Raw genomic sequence first — 13,138 nt, 5'->3', positions numbered from 1 at the left:
GACTATTTTCTTAATCCTAAAATATCTTAAATGTTTTAAATAGCACCTTAATTATTAATATGAATAGTAACAAAAAAATGTTTGCTATTTGACAGTAACCCTCTGAGGTAATTGATATTTAAGTATCAATTTAAAAATTCTGGTTGCTTATCTCACTTTCACTACTGTGTGGTTAAAATAGATAATGTGGCTGCAAATTGCTATGTTCTTTATGTTTTATGTCTTGGGAGTCAGGGATGGATCACTTAAGAAGGCACCTCGATGATACTAACCTTGGTGGAAAAGGAGAAGAGGAGAACCTTTTCTTTGTTTTTCCTGAAATGATTTAAAAGCTGCTGAAGGACCTGGAAATGAGCCACAGATCATCAGTGAACCAGTTCAAACTAAAAGTACGCTTTATCCATATAAACAACACTTAAGAATTTCTTAAAAATTGTTTTTCTATAATGCTAACCACAGTCATCTTTACTGATTCCCTTTCTTTTGTCCAAGTTAAAGAAATAAAGTAGTAGGTATTACATCAAATGTTATTCATATTATTATTAATAAGAAGGTAAAGTTCCTAAAGACTTATTTCATCTCATCTGGTTTTAATAAAAAGGAAGCAAAATGGGATGCATTTAAATAGGTTAATTTAATTTCCAAAATGCCTTTTCTTTATATCTACAATATGTTAAGAAACTAGAGAGCAGCAACTAGAGGAAGTATTTAAATTGTCTCTTATAGACGTAATAAAATGTGTTCAATTGCATCTATGTTCTAAAAGTCCTTATATTTATTTTCTTAGAATAATCAGTCAGATATATACCTCTTCTCATTTTCTCCCCTTTGTTTCTCTATTTATAGTAAGCCCTGACTTGTAGATTGGATTCTGACCTCAAAATGCCAATAACTTGGCCCCACACACAGTGCTATTAGCAAGGAAGCAAACAGTCAAAGGCTTGTGTATAACAGAAATACTGTTATTTTTAAATAGGCAGTTCCACATCTGGCAATGACAGCTCCAGAACACTGTGGAAAAATAATCCTCAGAGGAAAAAAGAAATTTTCTGTACTGAGTCTAAATTAAATGACCACTTAAACAATTTTATTTAATCAATGATAAACATTTAAACTTTTTTATTTTTGAGACAGGGTCTCAATATGTATTCTTTGCTGGCCTTGAACTCACTATGTAACCCAGGCTGGCCTTGAATTCACGGCAATACTCCTACCTCAGCCTCCCAAGTGATGAGACTACAGGTATGTACCACCATGCCTTGTTTTCAACATTAAACTTCTTAAAAAAAAACAATTTATACCCAATATAACACTCTCCTAATAGTTTAGCAAATGAAGACTTTGTACTAAGTGTGACTCTTATTACCAATCCCTCAAAAGAAGTTATAAAGTTTTTGGAATCTCCTTAGGTAACCAATCAAATGGTAAATGAAAATGTTACAACTCAGGTCAACATTTTATCTAAAGAACATATAATGTTTTATTTGCATTTACTTTTACATTTTAGTAAAACTGGTGTCTTACTTTTCTTGTTGCTGAGACAAAATACCCAACAGCCAAAGAGAAAAGATTTATTTTGCTCAGTTTGTAGCTGGCTCCAAGGCAGGGTGGCATGGTACATCACGTGGGTGGGAGATAGTAAAAGAAAGCAAGTGACAAGCCACAAGGGACAGTAGCAGCTTGTTTCTGCCCCTTTTACATTCTGTCTAGGCTACTTGGCTTAGGGCAGGTGCCAAACCTAGCAGTGATCACACATCCTTAATTCTAGCATCACATATCTTAGATCCAGCCACCTCAGAAAGAGCCACAAATATGACTGCATGAGGTTTTGAGGGGACAACTAGACATAAGCCAAAAGAAATGCTTCAGTGAAGTATATGCATGTGAATTTCACTTAAGAAAATAACTCTTTTTAATTGATAAGACTTTAAAGAATTGAGTAGAAAATTCAGAAAAGTTCCATATATTCTCCTCCCTCACTTCTGCCCCTTTATGCTACTAATACCTATATATTAAAATTAATATTATTAGATAAAAGAATGACATATTATTAGTGTGGTATAGCTATAAAATTGATAAAGAATATTGGTACATTATTATTAACTATAATCTAGAGTTTATATTAGGGTTCACTCATTACATAGTTCTCTGGGTTTCTACAAATACATCACAACATACATTCATAACTGCAGTACTATATGGAATAGTTTCATTGCCCTAAAAAGTTTCTGTACTGCATCTATTCAACCTTCCCTTCTCTAGAACCAAAGATCTTTTTACTGACTCCACAGTTTTTCCTTTGCCTGAGTGACACACAGTTGAAACTGCACAGCATGTAGCCTCTTCAGATCGGTTTCTTTAATTTAAATGTGCATTGAAAGTCTCTCCATGTCTTATCACATTGTGACTTTCAATTCTTTTTATTGCTAAGTGCCTTAGTTACTTTTCTATTTGCTGACACAAAATACCCAACATCCAAAGTTAAGAGAAAAGGTTTACTTTCGCTCACAGTCTGTAGAGGTTTTAGTCCATAGTTGGCTGGGTCCAATGCAGGGTAGCAAGGCAGAGAGCCATCAGAGAGGAGAAACAGTTCTTGGTAGGCAGAAGGCAGCAAAGCAGTGAAACAGCAGCAATGACAGCAGCCCTCTTTCTGTCCCTTATGTTCTATTTAGGCGATACACCCTCAGGGCTGGTGGCACTTATACCCAGTGTAGGTCTTCCCATTATCCACACCCAGTGCTCTATCAAACCAATCAGTGGACTAATTTAATCATACACCCTTCAAAATAGCATCACACACTTAATCCCAGCATCACACACTCTAGATTCAGCCATCTCTGAAAAGTCCCATCCATGACTACATGAGGCTTCGGGGGAAACTACTCCATATAGTACTGTAGTTACAAGATAAACATTACCATTCCAAAAGGTAGATAGGAAGATAGGAAGGAATGGGACCAAAGTAGGAACAAAATCTACCAGGGAAAATATTTCTATATATATTTTATTGGTAATTTTAGATATACAATACAAATACATTCATCATTGGGATCTTGTACCTTTACATAACATATCTTGGTTCTCATTTTTCCCCCATTCCCCGAGTCTCCCTCTATCCCTTCCCCATTTACAAAGACTGTTTCCATTTTTTCCTTTTTTCTTCCCTTTTTACCTTTCCCCTACTTTTCCCATTGGCCCAATACCTTTAGATCTTTTCTTCCTATTACAAAATATCAATTATATATTTTGACCCTTAGTTACACTTTTAGTTTATCACACGAAACAAACTATACAGTATTTACACATGTGCCCTATTTATTTCAATTGAGTATGACCATAATGTATCCACTTACCTATAAATGTCTCTAGTTTCTCATTCTTTATGGCTGAGTAGTATTCCATTTGATTAAAACAAACAAACAAAAAAACCCACATCTTTTTTAGCCAGTCTCCAGTTGATGGTCAATTGGGCTGTTTCCAAGTTTTGGCTACTATAAACTGTGCCACTATAAACATGGGTGAGCATATATTGCTGTGGTATGAGTCTTTTAATTCTTTTGGGAAGATACCCAGCAGGGGAATAGCTGAGTCATATGGGAATTCCAATCCTAGCTGTCTGAGGTATCCCTATATTGACTTCCACAGTGGTTGCACCAGTCTTCATTCTCATCAACAAAGAACGGTTCCTTTCTCCCCACAGCCCCACCAGCATTTGTTATTCGTTGATTTCTTGATAGCAGCCATTCTTTGTGGGGTGAGGTGGAATCTGTCTTGTTTTTATCAGCATCTCTCAAATGACCAGTAATTGTGAACATTTTCCATATGATTATCTGCTGCTTTTACTTCTTTGAGAAATATCTGTTCATTTCAGATGCCTATTATTGAATTGGATCTTTCCTGATATTTTTAGTTTTTTATACATTCTAAATAGTAGATCTCTGTCTGAGAAACAGCTGGTAAAGATTTTTTCCAACATTGTAGGTTGTCTCTTAGCTCTGTTGGTAGTTTCTCAAGTTTTTTTTAAAGATGAGATCCCAGTTGTTGATCCTTTGTGCTAGTTTCCATGCGACATAGGATTTGTACGAAAAGTCTGTCCTATGCCAATGTCTTCAACAGTTCTACCTAGCTTATCTTCCAACAAGTTTAGTGTTTGTGTTTTAATATTTAGATCTTTAATCCACTTAGTTTAGTGCACGGTGAAAGACAGGGATCTAGTTTTAATCTTTGGCAAGTCGAAACCGAGTTTTTCCAACACAATTTATTAAAGAGGCTATCTTTCCTCCACTGAGGATGGTTGGCTCCTTTGTCAAATATTAGGTAGCTGAGTATGTCAGTGATTGTTTCTTCATCTTCTAATCTTTTCCACTGATCCTTGGGTCTGTTTCTTTTGTCAGTACCATGCTGGTTTTATCACAGTGGCTTTGTAGCATAGGTTCAAGTTGGGGATTGTGATACCCCTGCCATGTCTCTGTTGCCTAGAATGGTTTTTTCTATTCTAGTTCTCTTCTGGTTCCAAATAAATTCTTGTATTGTTTTCTCTAGTTCTGTGAAATATACAGTTGGGATTTCAATAGGAACTGTGTTGAATCTGAACAGCAGCTTTGGAAGTATGGCCATTTTCACTATATTGGTTCTTCCTACTCAGGAACAAGGGATATCTTTGCATTTTTTTATATCCTCTTCGATCTCTTTTTTCAGTGCTATAGTTCTCAATGTAGAGGTCTTCTGCTTCCTTTGTAAGATTGATTACTAGAGATTTCATTTTTGGGATACTATTGTGAAGGGGATTGTTTCCCTAATTTCTCTCTTCATGAGTCTGTTATTTGTGCACAAGAAAACTACTGATTTTGAGTGTTTACCTTGTATCCAGCTACTCTACTGAATTTGTCAATTAAGTCTAGAAGTCTTTTGGTGGAGTTTTTTGGGTCTTCTATGTAAAGTATCATATCGTCAGCAAACAATGACAGTTAACTTCTTCCTTTCCTATCTTTATTCCTTTTATTTCTTTCTCCTGTCTAAATGCTGTGGTTAATTTCCAAAACTATATTGAACAGGAGTGGTGATTGTGGACATCCTTGTCGTGTTCCTGATTTTAGTTTTTGACCATTTAGTATGATGTTGGCTGTTGGTTTTTCATAGATAGCCTTTATCAATTTGAGATAAAGACCATCTACTCCAATTTTTGGCAGGGTTTTCATCGTGAATGGATGTTGAATTTTGTTGGATGCTTTTTCTGCAACTATAGAGATGATCATATGGTTTTTGCACTTGACTCTGTTAATATGGTATAATTACATTTATAGATTTACATACATTGAACCATCCTTGCATACCTGGGACAAATCCAACTTGGTCAGGGTGTATGATCTTCTTGAAGACCCTCTGTATTTTGTTTGCCAGTATCTTATTGAGGATTTTTGCATCTATGTTCATTAGTGAGATTGGCCTGTAGTTCTCTCTTTTTTTTTTTTTGGTACCGGGGATTGAACTCCAGTCCTTGCACTTGCAAGGCAGGCCACCGAACCGCTGAGCTAAATCCCCAGCCTGTAGTTCTCTTTTTTGTTTGGGTCTTTTCCTGGTTTTGAAATCAAAGTAACACCTGCTTCTAGGAATGAATTTGGAAGTATTGTTTCCCTTTCAATTTCATTGAAATTTTAGAGTATTGGCAATAGTTCTCTAAATGTTTTGTAGAATTCAGCAGTGAATCCATCAGAACCTGGGCTTTTCTTTGTTGGTAAATTTTTAATTAATTTTCAATTTCACTGATTTTATTTGGGGTGTTCAGAATTTTTATATCTTCATTCAACTTTGGTAATTCATAAGTATCTAGAAATCTGTCCATTACTTCTGTGTTTTCCATTTTATTAGAGTACATGTTTTCAAAATAGGTACTAATGATCCTCTGTATTTTTGCTGGATCTATTGGGACTTCACCTTTTTCATTCCTATTGAATGGATCTGAGCCTTTTCTTTCCTTTTTTGATAAAGTTGGCTAAGGGTCTATCAATTTTATTTATTCTTTTGAAAAACCAACTCTTTGATTCATTGATTTTTTTTTTGTATTGTTCTTTTAGTCTCCTTTGCATTGATTTCTGCTCTCATCTTTTTATTTTCCTCCCTTGTATGAGCTTTAGGTTTGTCTTGCTCTTTTTTTTCTAGACACTTAAGATTCAGCATTAGGGTATTTATTTGGGCTCACTCTGTTTTACTGGTGCTATAAATTTCCCTCATAGAACTGCTTTGTGTCCTACAGATTCCTGTATGTTGTAATGGCATTGTCATTTATTTGTAAAAACTGATTTTTTTCTTTAATTTCCTCTGTGACCTACTGGTTGTTCAGGACAATGTTACTCAATTTCCATGTGTTTGTGAAGTTCTTGTGTTTTTTTTTTTAATCTTGATCTCCAGTTTAATTGCACTATGGTCTGACAATATACATGGGATAACTTAAACTCCTTTGCATTTACTTAAATATGTTCTATGAGCTAGTATGTAGGCTATTTCAGGGCAAATATTAAATCCTGTAGTTCCACATACAGCAGCCAAAGAAATCTGTGGCAAGATGTGAATCCCAAAGCACTCATGTGGCTTCACCTCTATGGCAATGCAGTTGGTTGTAGCTCCCATGGCTTGCAGCTTTCTTCAGATGGTCCATGTCCTTGGCTTTGCCAGTCTTCTGGGGTCTCCAATACAACATCAGCTTCACACTCACAGCTTCATACACTGCCTTCTCAGGAGTGCACGGAATGGCCTCCAGGATCATCTTCTGGTAGAAGCCTTCCTGACACAACTTTTGCATTCTGCATGTACCGAAAACCACCACCACATGGTGACATCAAGATCTGCTGCCATATGAAGAAGTAGAGGGGCTTCCTTCCCTCTTTGTTATAGAAGTCGAGCATCAAGACCACTGAGCACTCTGAACCTAATCCCAAGGAACAAATACTCTAAGATAATGCCAATCTGCAACATGATGCTCTGATGCTCTCTTCTTAAATCAGTCTTTCATGTTTCCAATTTTAAGGCTACAAAGGGTGCAATCCTTCTGGTTCTCATGACACCCCAATGTCATCTTTTCTATTGTCCTGTTCCTTCACTGCAACCAAGTTCTTTGCTCTCTATCTTTGTGGTCTGCAGCTTCTTTTCTGGTCAATCTCAAAACATTTTAAATCATGTTTTTGGGCTCTCTGCTTTTGATTCTCAAAAGACCTAGCTAAAGGACCCTAACAGTAGCCATGCCACTGCCTCACCATATGACAGTCTTGAAATTTCTTCTTCACTAAGTAGTATCCCATTGTGTGGCTGTATCAATTTCTTTATACATTAATTTACTGATGGACCTTTTGGTTGCCTCTAAGCTTTGGCAATTATGAATAAATTCATATGAAGTTCTTGGTTTTAATACATTAAACTCACTTAACACATTACAACTCATTAAAATGTACTCATTTAGAAAAAATGAGAACCAAGACCTGTCAGGTAAAGGTAGAAGATCCCAATGATGGATGTAACTGTACTGTATACCTAAAAAGTACCAATAAACTCAATGAGATAAATAAGTAAATAAATAAATAAAATTTACTCAGACCCTCTTGCATTCCTATCAGGAATGAATGAAAGCTCCTGTGGCCTCACATCCTCACATCCATTTTGTGTTTCCAGTGTTCTGGATTTTGGCCATTTTAATAGACATGCAGCAGTATTTCACTGTTTTATTTTGAAATTACTTAATGGCATAAGATACTGAGCATCTCTTCATATATTCTGTTGCCATCTCCAGGTCTTTTTTGATGAGAGATCTGCTTAGATCTTTTGCCAATTTTTAAATTGTGCTGTCTGTGTTTTTACTGTTGGATTTAAAGAGTTCTTTATATATTTTAGATACCATCCCTTTTGGTACCAAACCTTTATTATTTTGCCAGTATTTTCTCCTGGTCTGGGGCTTATCTTTTCATTTTGCTGAAGATATTAGCATATTAAACTAAGGATATACTGCACAGAAATCTACTTTTATTGTTTGAGATGACATAATACCTACCTGTAATCTTATTTTCAAATATTTTATAGTAATAGCAAAAACAAGTAATAAAAACAAATGTTTTAGAGTTCTTTATTATGCTAAAGAAATAAATTCACTAAATGAGTAATTATAAATTAAGATATCCTACGATTAATTTCAAAAATCACAATATTGTCGTCAATACATGTGGAGGACTTTACTGTATAGGACTATAAAGGAAGCATAAATTTGGGTCTGCCCACAACAAAGTTAATCTTGGATCTAACTTTTCTCAATGTAGGCCTGGAAAGATGGTAGCTTTGTGTGACTCCACCCACAATGAGCTGGATTTCCTAGTCTTTTCCCACCCCGCTCAGTAAGTATCTCTGTAGTATTTCCCAAGAGAAAGAAGAGTGAGGCTTCTTAACATGTGAAGAACTGCAACTTGTGAGTATCACCTTAGATAGTAGGTGAGGTAAAACATGATCTTGGCACTGAAGAAAAATAGGTCAGGAGTGTAGCTTTGAGGTTAACAGGTATTATACTTAAGAGTCCTTGTAGCTGCAGGCTGACCTATAAGGTAAGCGAAACCAGGATCTTTTATTCCTTTAATAAAAAAGAACATACAATTTAATTACTTGGAATTCTTAAACTATAGGCAATATTTCTATGACAAGCCTACAGGTTTTGCATCACCAACTCAATCCATCATCAAATGATGCTGCTAATCAAATGATGAAAAATGGTACTAAAATATATATCCCTAGCTCATTAATATCAGTGCCTTCTTGGTTGGTTCTCTGCAAATTATCCACTTCCTCCACTAAAGATACAAAAGACATCCTCCAGTAACAACTGACACTTGTTTTTTTCTCTTCTGAAAATCAGACTAAAATTTAACTGTTGTAACTCTCTCAAGTAGATACTATCATTCCTAGACATAGAACTCTAATTAAAAGTATGTTTCAAAAAATATTTAATGGACATATAAAACATAATATGCAGAAGTATAAAAATCTATTTAATTTCCAAACTCTATTTAGGAAGAGTCACAAAGGAATTAAATTTAAATGAACAGCAAAGATTAATGCAGGGTTCATAGGAAGCTGTGATTTCTGGAAAATACTATATTGGTTTAAACTAGAGAGTAGTTAAGTGCTAGTTCTAGACTAATCGAACTTTTTACATTTCAAATTTTTTAATAATTAAAAGTCAAAATGGAAAAAGATTTATGATTAGGAAATATGAGATTTGAATTATTTGTTGTGCTAGCCAGTCATATGACATTCTTACCAATACAAACTTTAAAGAACAATACAGTATCATCATCATGGCCTACTACAGATGGTGGTTCAAGAGGAAAGCTCAGCAGTACTAAAGCAAGTAATTCTTGCTCTCCCTTATCTCCCCAAACACTAGGTACCTCTGTGTCCCTGAGGCATCCTGCCCTCCACCCAAAATTTGATGTTGACAGGGAAGCCCCCCACTCTAAACAGACAGCAGCTGAGCACTAGGAGTCATAGGTCAGAAAGAACTTTAGAGGGCAAGGGGAGCTGCAGACTGCAACTAGAGAGACTGGAGACTCAGGGGAAAGAGAGATAATACAGCAGCCCCAGAACAGACCAGGTACTCCCCTATTGTTCTCCCAAACATGGGAGAGTTGGGTGTCAGCTTGATATCCTGTCCTCCACTTAAAATCTAGCATTGACTAGGGAAGACCCCTGCCACCAGCAGAGGTACCGAGCACCCAGAGCCCTCACCTGGAGCCCTAAGCAAGTCGCTGAAGACCATATCCCTTGTTACTGAAAGCCAGAGAGCCCTAGAGACCTTGTGAGCAGGAAGGTGATGACTTTGTAGAAGGCAAAAAGGGTACGCAAGGGTATAGTCTCTGAGAAAGTTGAGCTAGAGGATGAGATATAGGTATGCTCAACTAAAGTCTTCTTGGAACATGTATATGGGAGGTGTCTGTATATAAGAGAAAGAGAGCAAGAATTAACCAATGCTTTAACCTAAATAGTACCTTTCATGGACAAATCAGGGTAACCCTCACCATAAATGTGCATAAAGGATCCAAACACAATGTACCTATCAGCATATTAGCTGGTTCAGACATTCTCATAGCTTCTCTCAATCTTCATACTTGCTTCTTTTTGTATCCCTTATTTTGCTTTCATAAATATTCATTCAAATCCCCTCTATACCAGCCCTCTACTCAAAATATAAAAATATAGTATCAGTGATATATCTTCACTTTGGGTGGTTTTGGTGTTTGCCTACCTCTTCTTCTAATCACTGTCATTTCTCTTTTATCTTTCTCTTTTATATGATTGACCTCCTTCCCTTTTTTCTTCCCTTTCCTTCCCTCTACTCATCATAACTCAAATTTACCTGTCAATAGTGCTATACTCATCTGTATGAGTCATTGACAAAAGGGTGAAATTGTTAAAACAAGTTTTAATGTACATAAGAAATGTGCAGCTGGATCTGTTGAAACTGACATAACAGATAGGTACTTCCCTTACAGACAGTAACCTGGCCTGATCCTACTAAACTGAAAAAGGCTAAAAGATAGACAAACAGCAAAAAGCAATCAAAGCCAAGATTATATCACTGGAAAGGCGACATTAACAAAAGATATCATGCTACCAGCACTCTAATGGATACCCAACCCTGAACACACATACACACATACACACTCACACACACACACACAACACATGAGGAAATAAGGCAACAAAATGCCTCTCAAAACTTCTAACTCTCCCAATGGTCACTGATAGGAAGAAAATAAAAAAATTCAATGGCTGAACTGTATGAAATGGTTAAAAAAAAAAAAACAGAAACTCATGCAAGTGAGACATATATGGAACCTCAAATACCCACAATGAGAAAAGAACTTCTCCATAATACATATCAAAATTCCAGAAGTCTAACACAAGGATAGAATCTCAAAAACTATAGAAAGAAAAAAACAAACCATCTACAACCCATTAAAATTACAGTAAATTTCTAAATAAAAACTTTAAAGGCCATGAAAGCTTAGTGAAATATTTTAAGCCCTAAAACAAACAAACCTTCAACCCAGACTAAAATATTCTATAAAACCATTTTTCAAAATTTAAGAAGAAATAAGGACCTTCCATGACAAAGAGCACCTTAAGAAATTCATGATCACTAAACCAACATGCCAAGAAATTCTCAAAGATATCCTAAACAAAGAAAATGCCAATGATGCCGAAAAGCCTAATGAAATAAATAAAACAAGGAAGGTGAGCAGTTAAGCAAAGGGAAAATATATATCCACTGAATACTGGCATACCCAACTTCATAAAACAAACACTATTGGTCATAAATATCAACACAAACATAGTAGTGGACTCAATAACCGACTTTCACAAAAAGACAGATCAACTAGAAAAAAATAAAACAAAACAAAAAACAAAGAACTATCAAAGTTGAACCACACCCTCAAACAAATGGACTTAATAGATATCCACAGTGTTCCAACCTAGAACAATAGAATACAGTCTTCTCAACAGCGCATAGAACTTTCTCCAAAATAGACCACATACTAACTCATAAAGCTTGTTTAAATAAATACAAAGAATGAAAATTCTTTATATTATCACACTATCATGCAGTGAAACTAGAAATCAATGGCAAAAAAAAAAAAACCCACATAGAAAATTTGCAAATAGATGGAGATTAAATAATATATCCTTGAATAAGCAATGAGTCACAAGGAAGAAATTAAATGGTTCTTAGAATCAAATGATTATACCAGTACAACATATCAGAACCTATGGGGAATTCTGAAAGCAGTCCTAAGAGGAAAGTTCACTGCTGTGAATGCCCACATTAGAAAAACAGAACAAGCCCCCCAAAACAAGCAAATGATGTAATGCAAGTCCCCACAAAAACAAGATCAGACCCAAGCTAGTAAAAGAGGAAAAAATTATAAAGATCAGAGCAGAAATTAATGAAATTGAGACTAAGAAAACAATGCCAAAAAAAAGAAAAATCAATGAGTGGATCTTCAAAAGAATAAACAAAACAGACACTCTTAGCCAAACTTACCAAAAGAAGGAAAGAAAAGACACCTATGTAATGAGAAATGAAAAAGGCAAAAATCACAACAGATACCACTGAAATCCAGAATATTATCACTATTTGAAAATCTATCTCCAAAAAAAATGAACAATCTAGAAAACATGGGTAGATTCAAAGACACTAATGAATGAATGAAACTAAACAAAGAAAGTAGTTCAACAACAGACAATGAAATTCAGACAGTAATAAAAACCTATCAAGTAAGAAAAGCCTAGGGCCAATGAACTCACTGCTGAATTCTATAAGAATTTCAGGGATGATCTAATACCAATATTTCTAGAACTCTTTAATGAAACTGACATGGAAGGAGTACTTCCAAATTCATTCTTAGAAACTAATATTACTTGATTCCAATACCAGACAAGGACTCAACTAAAAAAGAAAACTACAGACCAATATATTTAATGAACATAGGCACAAAAGTCTTCAACAAGATACTGACAAACTGAACATAACAAATCTTCAAAAGATTATACATCATGGCCAAGTAGGCTTCATCCCTGGGATGCAAACGTGGCTCAACATACACAAATGAATAAATGTAATAAACAACAAAAAATAGAAGCAAGGATAAAAATCACAACAGATGCAGAAAAGCCTTTGATAAAATCCAATATTCACTCATTACTAAAAAAAGAACCCAATGAAAATAATTACAGAAGGACCATGTTTCAATATGATAAAAGCCACTTACGACAAACACACTGCCAACATCATATTACATAGGGAAAAGCTGACAACATTCCCTCTAAAATCAGGAACAAGGATGCCCACTATTGTCACTCCTGTTCAGTATAGTGCTTGAAACATTAACCAGAGTGATCAGTTAAAAGGAATCAAAGGAATTAAATAATTTGTATAGGAAAGGAAAAGAACAAATTATCATTTTCACATGACATTATCCTTTACACAGATGACCCAAAAAAAATCTATCAATAGACTCCTAGATCATAGCACTGTGTCTGCCTTGCAAACACAAGGTCCTGAGTTCGAGTCCCAGCACCAAAAAAAAAAAAAAAGACTCCTAGA

The 13,138-nt window shown here is 35.4% G+C and overlaps 1 protein-coding gene across 2 annotated transcripts in view; it reads right to left on the bottom strand.

The window, feature by feature from the left end:
* The window catches only part of Ercc6l2 (ERCC excision repair 6 like 2), a 139,809-nt gene that overhangs the window by 81,991 nt on the left and 44,680 nt on the right, over positions 1–13,138 (bottom strand). For both annotated transcript variants that reach the window (XM_010636147.3, XM_010636146.2), the window contains exon 10: positions 273–344. In XM_010636147.3, coding sequence (XP_010634449.1) covers positions 273–344 — 72 coding nt within the window. The remainder of the gene's footprint in view (positions 1–272; positions 345–13,138) is intronic.

Source organism: Fukomys damarensis, unplaced genomic scaffold (genome assembly GCF_012274545.1).
Source record: "Fukomys damarensis isolate Sample0158 unplaced genomic scaffold, DMR_v1.0_HiC HiC_scaffold_27, whole genome shotgun sequence".
Taxonomy (NCBI): Eukaryota; Metazoa; Chordata; class Mammalia; order Rodentia; family Bathyergidae; genus Fukomys; species Fukomys damarensis.
This window is presented reverse-complemented; position numbering and strand designations above follow the sequence as displayed.